Consider the following 18,796-nt stretch of genomic DNA (forward strand, 5'->3'; position numbering starts at 1 on the left):
TGCAGACAGTGAGAGCCCTTTGGAGACTGTTAAAAGGAGAATGACACGGTTAGGTCCCAAACTATCTGGAGCTGCTGTCCACCTTGTACAAGAAACCATCGCTGTGACATTTGCATTTGGGGAATTCATGAGTCCTGACGGGGACTAAAGTGACACACCCATTCCAGAGACCCAGGTGGGACGTATCTCTGAATCTCTCCCTAGGTCTCTCTCCCAGGCTGTTGTCACTTCTCGAAGGACCCTATGGTCATTGCATGGACCCAGGCTGGGCCTGATGTTGCCCTATCCATCCCAGATCCCAGCACCGGGCATGGCTCTCTCAGAACCTGACCTACACGTGGTCCCTCCATCCTGGCTCTTCAGATAAACCGAGAGCAGATACTTCAGAAAAGTCCCCTTCTGTGATGGGTATTTTGCTAACTTTGCACAAGGCTAATAAACGCTTATTAATTAAACAGCTGCCTCCTCCTCTCATGATTTGCGTGGGCTGGTCTCAAACTCCCTCGGCAACCTAGGGGGCTGCCCTGCCTCTGGGGTATATGAGCAGTGCCACATCCTGTCCTTAGGCCTGTCTTTCTAGGGGGATAACAAGTCCTTCCTCCTTTCTTCACCTGTACCTCTGAATATTAAATTCCTCATGCCAAGCAAAAGGCTTCCCTTTCTATTGGCACATTTCAAACACCGGTAGACCTAGGACCACCCAGCAGAGCAAGTTGAGCAGGCTGGAAGAAACCTCAGCCCCGGGTGTGTTTGGAGCAAGTGGCTGGGTTTTTACCACAGCCAGGCCAGCCTGGCTTGGCTTGCTGAATTTGGACTCCCACTGAGCCAATTTGCTGCTTCTGTCGCCTTGCCAACGGCTTCTCCTCGCTCCCCACTGCTCTAGGAGTGATTATGGGAGCAGCACACTGAGGCCTCTTCTAACATTTCCCTGCCTCAGCCTCGCCTCCCTGTGAGTTTTACAGCAGTGTTCTGTGTTCTACGTGGGGTGCCCCTCCCGGCAGTGACACAGGGTTTCCAGAAGATTAAAACCTCCCCCTAGGGGAATGTCATCTTTGTGTTGTGCGTTCTCAACCCTTAGATCCCAGGGAAGTGCTAGGAACCTTGTCAGTGCTTAATATAATACCTAGTAAAAGAAATCAAATGCACGGACACATCTAGGTCTCGGTGCAAAGCATAATGATCACTTCTGGCAGTTCTGAAAGTTTGTAGAATGATATGACACAATGCCAGAACCTTCAAAATCTTTCAGCTGTCTGTTGCTAATATGCTGGATCCTAGAAATTCTTGCTTTTTAGCCCTGTAGATGTGGATGGCTTGCCATGACTCGTGCGGAGACTCAAGGGCAGGAGGTCGGGTTTCCCCTGTATTCTGATGGTGAAGTGCTCACTTTTGGAAGGTTATTCACAAGCTCACCAACATGGAGCCCAGTGTTGCTGGCTGGCATATTAGAGATACTCATTTAGTCTCTTGTCTTGATTACATGATCCCATTTAAAAGAAAATCTCCCCAACACTATTTATCTGATTGCTCAGGGTCTCATGCCATGATGTATAAAGTTTTACGGTAATTGAAAAAGTAATGAATAACACCCAAGGCAGTAAATAAATCAGCAAGTTCATTAATTCAAAGCACTGAACGTCAATTTGTAGAACACTATAACATGGTGTAAAAGAACATTACCCAACAGTGTCAGAAGGGGAAAGTGGGAATTAATTTTATTTTAATTTTTAATGCACTTTTGACTGCTCAAAAAAGACATTAAACATTAACATAATTTAATGTGTACACTGGCATTTATCAAACCACTGATTTGCAAACAAAATAAACACACATATATTTTTAAAGCATTAAAGATTCAATGGTGATAATTAACTTGAAGGTCAAGGAGGAAACCACTATCGGCATATTCTGCAGAATCCCCGTAGGTTACACAATCCAGATGCAGAAGGAATGTGAAAAGTTGCAATCAGCTACTTGATACTCTTGAGAGATGTTGAAAGACACTCTGCTTTCACTTGCTCTGATGAATCAGTTAGCAAAACATTTGAGAACAGTGAAAAATCAGGGGATGAATTTCCATCCTCCATGCCACCTTTCAGCCTAACACGGAAAGAGCTGTCTGTCTCTTGCTTAGGCCAATCAACTGCATTATGGAGGTTCTGTCTATGACATAAGAGTTCCTAATGAGGCAGAATGGAGACCTGTACTGGAACATTGCTTCGTCTGAGTGACTATTACCACCATGTGACATGTCATTGCTGCTGCCTTTGAATTTGAGGGCCCTGATTTGAATTCTGATGCTTTCGATACAAAACCTCACTCAAAATAAGTAGCAAATTGGGATGCTTTTTTTTTTTTTTTAACTAAGGGGAAGAGATGTCATGCTGGGGGCCAATTAGTTGATCAACCAACCAGGTGCTATACCAACATGTGTTGATGTGTTGGGGTTCTTTTTTCCTAGTTGTAAGAGTCGCTTTATCTGTGACATTCCATTTGGTTGGTATCAAAATTGCACGTAGGATTCCAAGCTGCTGCAAAAAAGAACTTACTGTCTTTGAAATTTGATCAGTGTATTTGTCCACTCCAATAGGGCCTTGTGGTTTAAATTATCTAGTTTCATCAGCTACAATGAATAGATTAACTAAATGATTGCCAAGTATCTACTAAGCACGCCCATCAGTTCTATTGGCTAATAATTACGATTTATTTAGATTCATAATTTTCCTAAAAATGAGTCACTTCCACTCTAGATTGTGATCTGCTTCACAGCAGCGACCTCTTTGCAGGTGTACCTTATAGAGCCACCTCGACTCATGGTTTGCAAGTATTTGTGCAAAACATTAGCAATCAGAAATTGATTTAATCAGAAATTTATTTAAATAATCCTGGAATAAATAATTTTGGGGCTGAACTGTCCCTTTGAAAATAACTTTTAGGCCAGGCGCGGTGGCTCATGCCTGTAATCCTAGCTCTCTGGGAGGCGAGGCGGGCGGATTGCTCGAGGTCAGGAGTTCGAGACCAGCCTGAGCAAGAGCGAGACCCCGTCTCTACTATAAAATAGAAAGAAATTAATTGGCCAACTAATATATATACAAAAAAAATTAGCCGGGCATGGTGGCGAATGCCTGTAGTCCCAGCTATTCGGGAGGCTGAGGCAGGAGGATTGCTTGAGCCAGGAGTTTGAGGTTGCTGTGAGCTAGGCTGACGCCATGGCACTCACTCTAGCCTGGGCAACAAAGTGAGACTCTGTCTCAAAAAAATAAAAAAATAAAAAAAATAACTTTTAGGCCAGGCGCAGTGGCTCATGCCTGTAATGCTAGCACTCTGGGAGGCCCAGGCAGGTGGATTGTTTGAGCTCAGGAGTTCGAGACCAGCCTGAGCAAGAGCAAGACCCTGTCTCTACTAAAAATAGAAAAAAATTACTTAGACAGCTAAAAATATATAGAAAAAATTAGCCAGGGATGGTGGTGCATGCCTGTAGGCCCAGCTACTTGGGAGGCTGAGGCTGGAGGATCGCTTGAGCCCAGGAGTTTGAAGTTGCTATGAGCTGATGACGCCACAGCACTCTAGCCCGGGGGCCACAAAGTGAAACTGTCTCAAAAAAAATGAAAGAAAAGAAAAGAACTTTTTTCTCCTTTATTACAAAGGTAAAAAGATTCATTACATATTATACATAAAAGTATAAAGTTGAATATATATATATTACCCACCCACTACTCCACTACCCAGATGTTACTTTTTTTTTTTTTTTGAGGTGTATAAACCTTATCTTTTAAATACTTTTTTTATGGTGGTAGTGGCATGTGTGTAGGGGAGAAACAGTAATATCTTTTCCCTGCCTATCACAAGGTTCATGGATGGCATCTCTATAACAAAAGACAGATTAATAAGAGCAAAGCATGACAAATTTATTTAACCAAAATTTTATGTGACACGGGAGCCTTCAGAAATGACAACTCAAAGACCCAGGGAAAATTGTGCATTTTTATGCAGGGGTGTGGCTGGAGGAAATGAATGGCATGATCTAGGGAACTTAGCAAGGCCTGTTTGTGTAGATTCTTCTTGTCATTGCTGTGTCGTCATTCCTTTCCTCTGCACATAGGGCAAGACACCTGTCGCCAGGAGGGACACCTGTCACATGAGGGTCTTATGACCTACTTTCAGTGTAGGTAGGTCAAAAAATTTTCCTATGGTCATGTTTTTTTGGGGAAAGGCAGGGGAAGGTCAGAGAGTGACCTTTCTGATCTTGCAGTTTTCTCCATTTCCTTCAGCTTAAAATCATTCAGTATGTCAAGGTGTCATATTTTAGGATATCATGTTTGGAGCCCTGACATTTGGTACTTTCCATCCTGTAGAAGAAACTGAAAAATAACTAAAAATTTCAGAAAGTTTGAACCCTAAGAAATAAGCAGAAAAAGAAGTTACCAAAAAAACCCCACAAATAAACAAAAAAACCCAAACAGATACAAAACAACCTCTGTCCCTATAGCTAATTCATGATAATGGTTGCCTTTGGGAAGAAGATGGATGGGATATGGGTTTGAGTTTGGGGAGGGGTACAAAGGGACTTCAATTTTATCTGTAATATTTTATTTCTTTTATTTAAGTTAGAGTATTTCAGCGTCAGCACTACTGACATTTGGGGCCGGATAATTCTATGTTGGGGGCAGTCCTGTGCACTATAGAGTGTTCAGCAGCATCTCTGGCCTCTGTCCACTAGATGCCAACAGCACCCTCCAATTGTGACAACCTAAAATATCTCCAGACTTTGCCAGATGTCCCCTGGGGAGGAAAATTACTTCCTCCGCTTACACTGAGTGAGCATCACTAATTTAAATAAAAAACAAATATGCACAAATAGAACAAATGAAGAAAAAGAGAAGAAAACGTTGACCTGTAAGCACATGATGACACATGATTGTTTTACTCTTTTGGATCTTGAAACTTTTCCCAAAAATTCAAAAGAAAAATGTATTTTTAAAAGACCCAAATCCTTAAGCCAATAAACTGCTGTCTTCCTCCTGTCCCACGCAGGGCTGGACACACGCAGAACTAACCCCTGGGGCTGCTGCTCTTTGATCTGCCTCTTCGCACACTTATTTCACAGAGATATTTGTAATTCATCCTCTTAAACACACTGTTGTCCTGAAAGTGAGATCAAAAAGAACAGTTTCACTCCTGATGGACTGCTTTTTGGTCTGGTTTATTGATCTTCCTGATTTCCAGCAATCTGCATCGCTCTATCCTTCACACTCTACCCTGTCTAATCCACTCTTTATATCGTCACTGGCTGATTTCTCTAAGACACAAATATTTGGTATTATCTTACTTAAAGTCCTGCAACGCAGTTCTTACGTAAGCCACCCAGAGTGAGCGGAGACTCCACAGGGTTAAGGGCACAGTCCCCAGCACGGCTGCCTTCCCTTCAGATCCCAGCTGCAAGTTGGGAGGTCCCCTAGACACCCACCCTTCCAAGTGCCAACAAATTCGGAGGTTGCCGCAACCCTCCCTGGTTTGATAATTTGATGGAATGATTGCAGAACTCAGGATAATAAACTGCGTTTATTATTGTTTTATTATAAAGGATACAGACAGGACCAGCCAACTGAAGAGACGCACAGGGTAAGATCTGGGAGAAGCCCGAATGTGGAGTTTCTGTGCCCCAGCGTGCATTATCAGAACTCACCCAATGTGACTGCTGACCAGGAAGCTGCCCCAGCCTCAGTGACTGGAATTTTACTGGGGTTTCATGACGTAGGCTTGGTGGATTGAATTCTTGGTTCCAAGACTGAATTCAATCTCCAGTGACGTTCCATTCTCTGGAAGTCAGGCTGGCTGGAAGCCCCAATACTCCTCCCCAGTGCTGCTAGGGAATCCTTTGTTCATTTATAGATTATCTTTGCGCTCAACTCTTCAGGCCAGAAGTGTTTGTTGAGACGTCTGTGGGTACTGCGGGCTCGTAGCGCAGGGCCTTTGCTGAATGCACGTTCAGTGGAGCCTTGCTTCTACTATTTGAAGCTGTGTTTGTCTTTTTAGAAAGCGTCATCTCGCCCTCTTGGGTTGCCCTTTCCGCTACCTCACTCCTCATGCGCCAGCAAAGCGGCTTTTCATCCTCGAAAATGTCCCGCCTGGCGACCGGTGGACAAGCTATCACTTGAGATCTCATGACTGACAATCCTGCCCAGCCACCTCATGTTTTGGAGAGCTTGCGGATGACATTGAAGAGATGACACGGAAGTGAGGTTTGCAAAATATCTAACAATAGCGAGTGGTTAAGTATATTGTGATTCCACCTATTGGATGAAATAGTGTGATCTAATACATGTTTAGGAGGTTTGTAATAAAACAGAAATGCTTCTGTATAATATTATGAGGGAAAGTCAGCACAATTGTGATGAAAAATGTACCCATAATCTGAGACACTGGAAAAACATAAAGAAAAGCCTAGAAAGAAATAGTCTGAAATGTGGGTGATTATCCCCCATCTTCTTTACAGTTCTCTGTATTGAAAACTTTTTCTGTGTCCTGCTTAAAAATGGTAGGAGACGATAGTTCCTCTCTGCATGACTGAACAAGTAGGCAAAAGGTAAAAAGGTAAAAACCAATTTAATTAGGATACTTTCACCTGTGGCTGGAAATGTACAGGTGAAAAAATTCGCACATTTGCTCTTTTGGGCAATGAAAAGAGAAGCGTAGATGGGAATAAAAGGAGAAAGAAAGAAACCAGCCAAGTCTGTGGCCACACTTAAAAGATACACACACAGCCAGGAGATGTCAGAGAGACAAAAGTCAACAAGATGGTTTTAAAGGAAGACCAGGACCAAACCAGTTCTTAAAATGTCACTTTTCTAGTCAAAGGAAGGCCACTTGAATAGTGTGGATTTCACTTTTTACATTTTCTAAATTAAAAAAATTAATTTTAAATCTGCCTATTTAAAAATTATGTATAAAAAAGGTTTATGAGGTTTCACTGATCTCTTTCAATATAAAACAGACATCACTTTCTGGAAGAGCTATAATCATAACAAAAGCTGAAAATTAAGAGCATTTGGGGAAGAAGTGCTACTTTAAGAGTGAGTTTCCCAAGAAGATTGATGTAACCTTTTGAAACTCTCGTTACAAATCACTTTTATCCAAGACTCTTATGAAACGTCCTCAACCTGAATATACTAGCCTCCATTTAGGAGAGTAAATCTAAGTGGGGTATTTTTTTATTTCTTTTTTTTAAACAGGGTCTCTCTCTGTCATCCAGGCTACAGGGCAGTGGTAGGATCATAGCTCACTGTAACCTCAAATTCCTGGGCTCAAGCAATCCTCCTTCCTCAGACTCCTGAGTAGTTAAGACTACAGGCATGTACTACTATACCCTGGCTAATATTTTTAATTTTAATTGTAGAGAGTGGGGGTCTCACTATGCTGCCCAAGCTGGTCTTGAACTCCTGGCCTAAAGCCATCCTCCTGCCTGGGCCTCCCAAAGTGCTGGAATTACAGATGTGAGCTACTGTGGTTCCTCTTAATGATTATTCTAAATGGTAATATCAGGTGTTGTTCTCTAATCTCTGGACAACTTCTCAAAACCTTACCTATCTTAGTAGGTTTGTTTTTTTTTTTTGAGACAGAGTCTCACTCCACTGCCCAGGCTAGAGTGCCGTGGTGGTGGTGTCAGCCTAGCTCACAGCAACCTCAAACTCCTGGGCTCAAGCAATCCTTCTGCCTCAGCCTCCCGAGTAACTGGGGCTACAGGCATGTGCCACCAGGCCTGGCTAATTTTTTCTATATATTTTTAGTTGGCCGATTAATTTCTTTCTATTTTTAGTAGAGACAGGGTCTCTCTCATTCTTGCTCAGGCTGGTTTCCCAAACTCCTGACCTTGAGCAATCCTCCCACCTCAGCCTCCCAGAGTGCTAGGATTACAGGTGTGAGGCACTGTGCCTGGCCTTTCAGTAGGTTTTTGAGTTGTGAATTGTAAGTTAGGCACAAATAGGCTTGTTTAGCTATGACTGAAGATCTGTTGCTTGGGATTGGGTTCCAGTATTAAGACATTCCCAATTTAGATGTCCCACCCTTCCTGCCCTTGCAATGAAACAAAACAAAACAGAAAGCAGATCACACCAATGAAATGGTTCAGGCTCTTCTATTTCTTTGCCAATATCTCTGATTTCCAAAGGGCACATTTTCTTTCTTTTACTTGGTAGGACCTATCAGAAAATTCTTTGAGGTTGACTGAGTTGATAGACCTGTTTCTCCAGTTTGCCTGAGTTAGTGAGTGAGGATTCTTTCCCTTTTAAGATGAATGGAGTTTGATTTTATTATCACATGTCATTCATCATTAAAAGTAATTGGTGTACCTCTCCCTCTAAGATTGTGACCTTGAGTGTGGTAATGGCATCATTTATTCATTCATTCACTCATTTATTCTGTTTTATTTAGGACTCTTGGTTGCAAGTGACAGAAAGCCAACTTGAATTTGTTTACTGAAACATGAAATATTACAAGGGTATTGGGCTGTTTCCTAGAACCCAAGTATAGCAATAAGGCTAAGCTCCAGGAATAACTAGAATTAGAGTATCAAAACCTCTGGGACCCTTCTCCCCAATTCACATCTGATTTTATTCTTCTCTCTCCACAGGTAGGTTTCCTCTGCTTCTCCACCAGCCCCTGGGCTATTACATCTAGCAGTTCAGACACACAAAGAGAGACTGGCTTTTCTTTCCATTTCTAGTTCCAAAAATGCTGGAAAAGAACTTGGCTTGGCCTGGCGTGGGTCCGAGCTGGGTTGACCACCTACCATCTGGCAGAGTTAGGTCACATACTTACCTTGACATATCACATGGGGCTAGGATAGCCAGACCACGTTGTACTGACATGACCTTGTGGGTTCAGAAAGGAGGCTGCCAATTAAGAAAAAAAAAAAGTCATATTCACTACCTATTCTTTTTTCTATAATATCCTTTCCCCAAACTAAGCGGGAATTATATAGGCACTACTTTTCCACACAGTACCTCCCCACTGTGTGTCTAACTGCCTCTTGGCAATCCTTTTGTTCATATCTTGTTTTCTCATGACCTACGTGACGGTTTTCTATAGTTTTTAGACCTCACTCATACCCACCTCTTTTTTATTCTTGGTGGACAGACTGGCTCCCTACTTTACTAAGACTATATATTTCTCATCCAACTTCTCTGCAACTAAAACAAAACCTCTTTTCACATTTCTCTCCTGCACTATTTTTTTTTCATTTTCTTCCTCTCAGCTTCAGAGGAAAGATTCACTCATGCCAGTGTCCAGAGGTGATCAAGATCCATGAGACAAATGCAGGCTAATGATAATACATCAGAGAAGGAGATAGACGCAAAACAGTCACCAGTTGAGAGAGAGTTATCTCTGCCACAAAGAATAGAAACTACTTAAAAATGGTTGAGCATGGCTGGGCCCGGTGGCTCACACCTGTAACCCTAGCACTCTGGGAGGCCAAAGCGGGAGGATTGCTCAAGGTCAGGAGTTCGAAACCAGCCTGAGCAAGAGCGAGACCCCGTCTCTAGTAAAAATAGAAAGAAATTAATTGGCCAACTAATATATATAGAAAAAATTAGCCGGGCCTGGTGGCACATGCCTGTAGTCCTAGCTACTTGGGAGGCTGAGGCAGGAGGATTGCTTGAGCCGGGAGTTTGAAGTTGCTGTGAGCTAGGCTGATGCCATGGCACTCTGTCCAGGGCAACAGAGTGAGACTCTGTCCCCCCAAAAAAAATGGTTGAGCATGACATTCCCTTCGTTTAGTCAAGCTACATACAAAGCCAAATCATACTTTGCACCCATCTTTGTTTATTCTGAAAAATCCCTGCCAAAAATCCCTGCACCTGAAATACCCGAAGTCTGTAGATTGAAATAGTGAAATAATACTACTAATAAATAGTTAAAGTGAGTTGTTTTCATGCCCTCTGGGCTGGTTTTTCAATGCTGAAAAGACTACTCAAAAATTTACTTTTGGTTTAGTCTAACAGTAAAAAGTTTGCATAGGGCTAGCAAACTATGGCCATGGGTCAAATTGGCCCACTGCCAATTTGTGTGGTCCATGGGTTAAGAATGTTTTTTACATTTGTAAATGCTGGAAAAAATAGAAAGGAGAGTAACATTTTATGACATGTGAAAATTGTGTGAAATTCAAATTTCAATGTAACAGTGACAGAGACCATGTATCCTGCTAGGTCTGCAGTGTTAACTATATGACCCTTTTCGGAAAAAGTTCACCAACCCCTGGTTTAAAAGATTGGCATTCAATTTGTGAAAACAACAAATTCAAAACCCAGATTTGTTCTTAAGCTTTTAAAAAAATCAGGTGGTTACACACTTGTGAAACACCAACATAAAAAAGATTCAGAACATTTCTATCACCCCTAAAAGATTCTCCATGCCCCTCTGTAGAACATCTCTCTCTCTGCTTCCACAGCCAAGCAACCACTGGTCTACTTTCTGTCACTATATATTAATTTTTATTTTCTAGGATTTTATATAAATAAAACCATAATTTTTTTATTTTTTTTTTAAGACAGAGTCTCACTCTGTTGCTCTGGTGAGTGTCACAGCATCAGCCTAGCTCACAGAAACCTCAAAGTCCTGGGCTCAAGCAATCCTCCTGCCTCAGCCTCCTGAGTAGCTGGGACTATAGATATGGACCACCTAATGCCCAGCTAATTTTTTCTATTTTTAGTAAAGATGGGATCCCACTCTTGTTCAGGCTGGTCTCGAACTCCTGAGCTCAAGCAATCTTCCCCCCTTAGTCTCCCGCAGTGCTGCCTCACTCTCCCACAGTGCTAGAATTACAGGCGTGAGCCACCGAGCCCAGCCTATTTTCTCTGCTTTTAAGATGGCACCTTGGCTGGGTGCAGTGGCTCACGCCTGTAACCCTATCTCTCTGGGAGGCCGAGGCAGGAGGATAGCTCGAAGTCAGGAGTTCAAGACCAGCCTGAGCTAGAGTGAGACCCCATCTCTACTAAAAATAGAAAGAAATTAGTGGGACAACTAAAAATATATAGAAAAAATTAGCTAGGCGTGGTGGCGCATGCCTTTAGTCCCAGCTACTCAGGAGGCTGAGGCAGAAGGATTGCTTGAGCCCAGGAGTTTGAGGTTGCTGTGAGCTAGGCTGATGATGCTATGACACTATAGCCCAAGCAACAGAGTGAGACTCTGTCTCAAAAAAAAAAAAAAAAAAAATCCGCACCTTGCTGCTGAATCCTCACATGGCCTAAAGTGGAAGGGCACGAAGGCAGGGATGTTAGTTCCCTCTAGCCATTTTATACATTGCTAATCCCATTCATAAGGGGTCCACCAGGCCCTCATGACTTAATCACCTTTTGTAGGCCCCCTTAATACCATCATACTTATGATTAAGTTTCAATATATAAATTTTGGAGGGAACACAAACATTCAAACCATAGCATCTCTCTTTGGCTCTTTTGCCTTATTATTTTTTCCTTGTAGATTATTTGTTGAAGAAACCAGGTAGTTTGTTCTATACAGCTTCCCACAATCAGGGTTTTGCAGATTGTATCCCATGGTGGTGTTTAATCTGTTCATATGTACTCTTCATTTCCTGAAAACTGGTTATTAGGTATAAAGGAATAAATGTTTTAATATAAGAATAATGTTCTTAAATGTTCAAGTTCAGCTTACAAATTTTATTTTATTTATAAGTCTAATACATTGTAGCAATAATTTTAAATGGTCTTGAGTAATGTTTGTTTCAATTTATAAAAATAGTTAATGAAACACTGTCAAATATAAATATATGACTCTTTGGGATTGGGAAACTATAGCCTGTGGGCCCACCACCTTTTTCTGTAAATAAAGTATTACTGGAACACAGTCATGCCAATTCATTTATATATTTATTGTCTATGACTGCTTTCCAAAAATAATGGCAGAATTGAGTAGTTGTGACAGATACCTTCTTGCCCATAAAGCCTAAAGTATTTACTATGTGGCCCTTTGAGAAAAAGTTTGCTGACTTCTGTGCAGTATTTATACATTTCATATAAATTTACAAATGTAATATATTTTATTTCCTTTTCAGGTACTTCAGTTATCTAGCAATGTATCGATCTTCTTCAAGTATTAATTCTTATAAAGCTAATCAATTACACTTACGAATATGGTAAACTGTAGATTCTCTTAGATGTCCTGAAACTCTGCCTAAATTTCATTAAGATTTCAGCCTAAAACCGGGAGTCTACATCAGTTACTTGATTACACACTTTATTTTATTTTATTTTTGAGACAGAGTCTCACTCTCTTGCCCAGGCTAGCGTGCCATGGCGTCAGCCTAGCTCACAGCAACTTCAATCTCCTGGGCTCAAGCAATCCTTCTGCCTCAGCCTCCCGAGTAGCTGGGACTACAGGCATTCGCCTCCATGCCTGGCTAATTTTTTCTAATTTTTTCTGGGGTGGAAAGATATGAGACTTTGAGGAAGAATATTTCCATTCCAGTTACCTGAAGTGATCTGCTAAGAAAGGCAAATGCTGCCCCAATTAATTGAGGTAATTTAGAGTCAGAGATTTTGGCAGGACCTGAGATTTATTTATTTATTTTTAACATTTATCTCTTAGTGACTTATTTCCTTCAGAAGTACCTGAGATTTAAAGTTGCAGATATGCAGGGCATTGCTGCCCTACTGTTATTCTAAGTCCCTTTTTGTAAGTACTATGTCAAAGGTTTCAAAGCATTTTAAGGGTGTTGACTTTGGGCTCACAAGACCTATTCTCACACAGGTCGACAGCCTTTACAAGAGTCCATCCATCCCTTAATTAGATGATTAGATTTGTATCTCTGGTTTCTAATGTATTGCCTATCTAACTCTAAAGATATTTAACTCCCCAGGTCCAAAAAAATATATTTTCATTTATCTATTTTTAGTTGCACATCCTTCAGTATGTATCTCTAACATATAAGAACTAGGAACCTCAGTGCCATTAGTACATCTAGCAGAACTCACAAGAATTACTTGATGTCATGAAATATTCTGTCCACCTTCTTATTTCTCCATCTGCCTTAAAAAAGGTCTTTTTACAATTTGTCCAATCAGAATCATAATGAGGCTATATATTGCATTTGGTTGACAAGTCTCTAAACTCTTTCAATCGATTGCAATCTCCTGCCCTTTAAAAACCATTGATTTGTTAAAGAAACCCAGTTATTAGTTTTCTATAATTTCCCACATTCGAGATTTGGCTGATTGTTTTTAGGTGGTATGAAGTCTTTTAAATTGTTCCTTTATCCCCTATATTTCTGGTAGCAGGCTTGAGCAGATTCTGATTCTTAATTTTTATTAAGACTACCTCATGGGCCAAGCGCGGTGGCTCACGCCTGTAATCCTAGCACTCTGGGAGGCCGAAGCGGGCGGATTGCTTGAGGTCAGGAGTTCAAAACCAGCCTGAGCAAGAGCAAGACCCCGTCTCTACTATAAATAGAAAGAAATTAATTGTCCAACTAATATATATAGAAAAAATTAGCCAGGCATGGTGGTGCATGCCTGTAGTCCCAGCTACTGGGGAGGCTGAGCAGAAGGTTTGCTTGAGCCCAGGAGTTGGAGGTTGCTGTGAGCTAGGCTGACGCCATGGCACTCACTCTAGCCTGGGCAACAAAGGGAGACTCTGTCTCAAAAAAAAAAAAAAAAAAAAGAATACCTCATGAGTAGGTAAATGTATTTTCTAAGTGTCAAAGACCTTTGAACTTGATAAAACCTTGCATTTTTCCAGAGTATTTAAAACGGCAACCGGATTGAAGTTTGTATATCTCGCATGTCTTTGAGTCAAACTTGCAGTCACAACTCACGTAGTATTAAACAACATATAGTAGACGTTTTTCACAGGCCAGACACAATGTGAAACACGTTATAAATATGTTCATTTAATTTCCCCAACTTTTCAAATGAGGCAAGCTTAGAGCGTTTGATTAACTTGACCAGTAAGCAAGAGACAGTGTGAGTTTAGAGGTCGAACTGAAATCTGAATTTTCCAGTCCCTTTCTGCTCTGAAAGATTCCGGCTCCGGGTTTCTGTATTTCCGGTTCTCTCAGGGTGCTAACCACTGGGAAGCTGTCCCTACCGCAGCGCCCCGCCCCTCTCCGCCCCGCCTTGTTTCCGCCCCCACGAAGCCCCGCCCCTCCCGGACCCGCCCTGCCCCTCCTGGTCTGGGGTCACGCCCCGGCGAGCTCCAGGAAAACCACACTTCCCAGAGAGCACCGCGACGGCGGAGGCCTCGGACTGGCGCTCGCTCGCTGGCGCCATTTCTGTAGAGAGAAACGGCAGTGCGGCCTGTAGTCATGGCGCTGTTTCCGGCCTTTGCAGGGGTTAGTGAGGCCCCAGACAGCGGAAGCTCCAGGAAAGGTAAGCACACACACGGGCCGAAGAAGGCACTTGGCGGGGCTTACTAGGCAGTTTCTCAGGCCCAGGTCTCGGCCCTTGGCTTGGATTTGTTTATCCATTTGTATCCCAGAGTTCTCTGCGACGCTGCAAAGCCTTCTGGGAAGAGTACCAGGCTTCGTTCGAGGTCTGTGGATCAGAGGCTTCTTCTAGAATCACAGTTGTGGAGTTATGGAGGGGCGAAGTACGAGGCTGATGCCCTGGAGCTGGAAACTTTCTATTACCATGTTTTTGGATCTCATTCTTTCTCCAAGCCTCAGTTACTTCGCATTTAAAATGGGAGTAATGGTACTTGACATCTCTAGGAGACTCCTGATGCAAACGCTGAATGTTTTTATTACGTGGTCCTTCCTTTCCTGTTTGACTTATTTCTGAAATGGTTATTAGGTTAATATCTTTTGGCAGGCATAAACTAGGGGATTAGGATCCAAACCCTAATCTCTTTCTCTCCAAGTGGGCACAGCACCTAGTGAAAAAAACTAACTTTTATTGCTTGAGGACCTACTCTGTGTCAAGTTATGGCTTTACATATTTTATTTAAGGCCCAAACATTCCAAGCGAGGTGCATTGTTAAAAATTTGAGGCTCATGGTGAATTCATTTAAGAAGTAATTAATCCTAAATTATGTTCCTTTTGTAGTGGGGCTGAATTGTGTTTGACACCTCTGTTATATCCTCTGATAGTTCCTAGACTTCTCTTTTGATACACTTCCCATAATTGTGAGTAATTTCTTATGTAATTAGTGTGATTGTGGTCTTCATTTACTAGACTGTAACATCTACGATGTCTAGACAGTGTTTGTCTATTCATTGTAGTATGCTTGGCCCCTAACGCAGGTCCAAAATATAAGAGGTGTTCAATAAATATTTGTTGGATGTGCAGACAAGTAGTAGGTACTTAATAATTATGTGTTGTGGAAGTGCACCTTAAAAAATGTGCAGCATAAGTATGTTGTAGATATCACAGGTGAACCACAGGAATATTACTTCTGATAGAAGGTTCAGAGAAGGCTTTTATGTAGGAGCTAACTTTTGGGATGGATCTTTAAGAGAGTAGGTAGGATTTGGACAAATAAAGATAGTAGAAGGGCATTCCAGGGCCTTCAAAGTGCTGTAGAAGAAAAGTGTGATACCTGCGCAAAATACTGTGAATAATCCAGTTTCTCTGGAAGTATAGTGGCTTAAAGAGGAGCCTTGGGAAGTATGGTTGGGGCTGGTTGTGAGGAGGATAGTGGCATTTAATAATAAATGAAGTGAAGAGTTTATTCATTTATTTTGGGGGAGGGATTGAAAGTTTGCAGGGGAGTGTTACTCTTGTCATTAATAACCAGCACTTATTGGACATCCTCTGTATATCCAGCATTAGGGAAATGTATGTAAAAGTGCTCTTTTAAAAATACTGTCTTTAAAAAAAATTTAAACACATTATTACTTACAATGAAATTAACTATAATTCTTTAATATCATTTACTTACCAGCCAATGTTGAAATTTCCCAAGTTGTCTCAAAAATGGACTTTTACAGTTGGTTTCTTCAAGTCAGTTTCCAAAAAAGATACAGCATTACATTTTGTGGGTGTGTCTTTTAGGTCTCTTTCAATATAAAACAATTTTTCCCGGTCCTTCCTTTTCCTATGTGATTGATTTTTTTGAGGAAACTGGGTCATTTGTCCTGTAGGCATTTCCCACCACATCCTCATGGTGTCATTTACCATGTTTCTCTTTCCAGTATTTGCTGTAAACTGGTAATTAGATCCAGAGAATTGATTAGATCCAGGTATAATTTTTGATTGTTGAAAAATTCCTCATTGAGGGTGCTGTCCACTTGCTATTGAATCATGTGGAAGAATGTGCTGTCCAATTTTCTCTCTTAATGATATTAACATCAATCGGTGGACTATAAGCCTGATTCATCCATTATGAAGCTGCCCATCAGCCTTTCACCGAATGCTTTTTGCAGCCATGTATGATTATTGCATAGGTCCATTATTTCATTGAATTTGCAAAATGATTATTTTCTAATTTTATCATCCTTCCTATGTTTATTAGCATCATTTTTTTTTTTTTTTAAATAAAGAACTATTTGGGGCCAGGCATGGTGGCTCACGCCTGTAGTCCTGGGAGGCCGAGGCGGGTAGATCACTCAAGGTCAGAAGTTCAAAACCAGCCTGAGCAAGAGTGAGACCCCATCTCTACTAAAAATAGAAAGAAATTAGATGGACAACTGAAAATATAAATAGAAAAAATTAGCCGGGCATGGTGGCACATGCTTGTAGTCCCAGCTACTTGGGAGGCTGAGGCAGAAGGATCGCTTGAACCCAGGTATTTGAGGTTGCTGTGAGCTAGGCTAACACCACAGCACTCTAGCCCAGGCAACAGACTAAGACTGTGTCTCAAAAATAATAATAATAATTAGTTGGGGTCCCAGCAACTTCCAGAGATGACCAGTGAGGTGTGTTTTTTGTTTTCATTATGAATGTATGAATTTAAAATTTATATTTCAATCTTTTGCAGGTAGTATTTTTTAATGCTCAAATTGTCCCATCTTTGGCTAATGGGAACCTGATCAAGTTGGTACCTGTGTCCTTTTGGCATGACCCAGTCATCTTTATTTATTTTTTTAAGAGACAGGGTGTCAGTCTGTCTCCCAGGCTGGAGTGCAGTGGCACCATCATAGCTCACTATAACCTTGAATTTTTAGGCTCAAGTGATCCTTCTGTTTCAGCCTCCCAAGTAGCTAGGACCATAGGCATGCACCATCACACCTGGCTGGTTTTTTTTTTTTTTTTTTTTTTAATTTTTGTAGAGATGGGGGTCTTGCCCATGCTGGTGTGGAACTTCGGCCTCAGGTGATCCTCCCACCTTGGCCTGACAAAGTGCTGGGATTACAGTTGTGAAAAACCGCACCCAGCTGACCCAGTCATCTGTAATAGCTTCTTTACTTTCTGTCCTAAGAGGTATCCAAGGGAAGGCTCATCGCTTATATGTTTTTTATGGCCTGGAGTTGGCCATTTCTCCAAGGAACCCTGGTTTCTTTTAGTGGAAAATGGTATGGATATATTAAAACCACAAATTGGGTATTAGGGGTATCATCGCTACTGGGTTGTCATTACTTCTAGACTTTTTCAGTGGACAGAACCAGGAAGAGAAAAGCATCATGAATTCATATTGATATTTGTAGTCCAAATTTAAGATTATAAGACTTTTTTTTTTGAGACGGAATCTCGCTCTGTCTCCCTGTCACTCCTGTGGTGTTATCACAGTTCACTGCAACCTCAGACTCCTAGGCTCAAGCGATTCTCCTGCCTTAGCCTCCCAAGTAGCTGGAACTCCAGGTGAATGCTAATTTTTTCTGTTTTTTTGTAAAAATGGGGTCTCACTCGCTGTTGCTCAGGCTGGTCTTGAACTCCTGGCCTCAAGCAATCCTCCATTCTTGGCCTCCCAGAGTGCTAGGATTACAGATGTGAGCCATTGTGCCCGGCCTGGTTTTTACTTCTTTGATTTAATTTTTGTATTTTCTTTTTTATATATATTTAAAATAATAATATGACTGATACTAATACTGTCACATTTCTTTATGGTTCTGTTTGTTCTAAGGATATATCCCACAATGAATATGTGGTCAAATTATTGTGCTTAATTTTTCTTAAATTTTTATTTATTATTTACTTATTTGTTTTTTAGCAATGGGGTCTCACTCTGTCACCTAGGCTGGAGTGCAGTGGTGCAGTCATAGCTCACTGCAGCCTGGGTGGGACTCTTGGGCTCATGCAGTTCTTCTACCTCAGCCTCTCAAGTAGCTGGGACAACAAGCATGTGCCACCATGCCTGGCTAATGAAAAAAATTATTTTATTTTTATAGAGATGGGGTCTCACTATGTTGCCCAGGCTGGAAATAATTGTGTTTTAAAATCGCTTGAAATAATTCTGTGTGGTTTTGCCACCAGTTTGATGTACAGTTAGGTATTTATTCCATTTGTTTTCAATTTTTAGGGATTGGTTTTTTTCCTTTTGATTTGATTTTGTTTTATAATGATGTAAAACATTTACATAGTTCTAAAGTTGAAAATGTAAACCAGATATATTCAGAGAAAAACTTTCATCTCTGTTCCTCCAGCCTGTTACTTTCCTTCCTCTACAGGTTAAAATTTTCATTTTAACCTTCCATCTTTTCCCCCTTACTGTGAGCAACTACATTTTTTGTAAATGCATACTGTTCTACATTTTAACTTAAATCCTGGCAGTCACTCTATAGCATAATGTAGAGAACCTCCTCATTTCTTTTACTGGTATGCAGAACTCAGTTGTGTAGCTGTCACATACTTTATTCAACTAGTCCCCTATTAAGCACATTTGGACTGTTCCCAGTCTTTGGCTCTTA

General features: G+C 41.3%; 1 protein-coding gene across 1 annotated transcript in view; it reads left to right on the forward strand.

Annotated features, from left to right (window-relative positions):
• The first annotated feature begins 14,195 nt into the window (after positions 1-14,195).
• The window catches only part of NRDE2 (NRDE-2, necessary for RNA interference, domain containing), a 49,208-nt gene continuing 44,607 nt past the window's right edge, over positions 14,196-18,796 (forward strand). The window contains exon 1 of the mRNA XM_076003776.1: positions 14,196-14,381. Within this exon, the coding sequence (XP_075859891.1) occupies positions 14,318-14,381 (64 nt within the window). The 5' untranslated portion in view covers positions 14,196-14,317. The remainder of the gene's footprint in view (positions 14,382-18,796) is intronic.

Source organism: Microcebus murinus, chromosome 6 (assembly GCF_040939455.1).
Source record: "Microcebus murinus isolate Inina chromosome 6, M.murinus_Inina_mat1.0, whole genome shotgun sequence".
In the NCBI taxonomy this organism is placed as follows: domain Eukaryota; kingdom Metazoa; phylum Chordata; class Mammalia; order Primates; family Cheirogaleidae; genus Microcebus; species Microcebus murinus.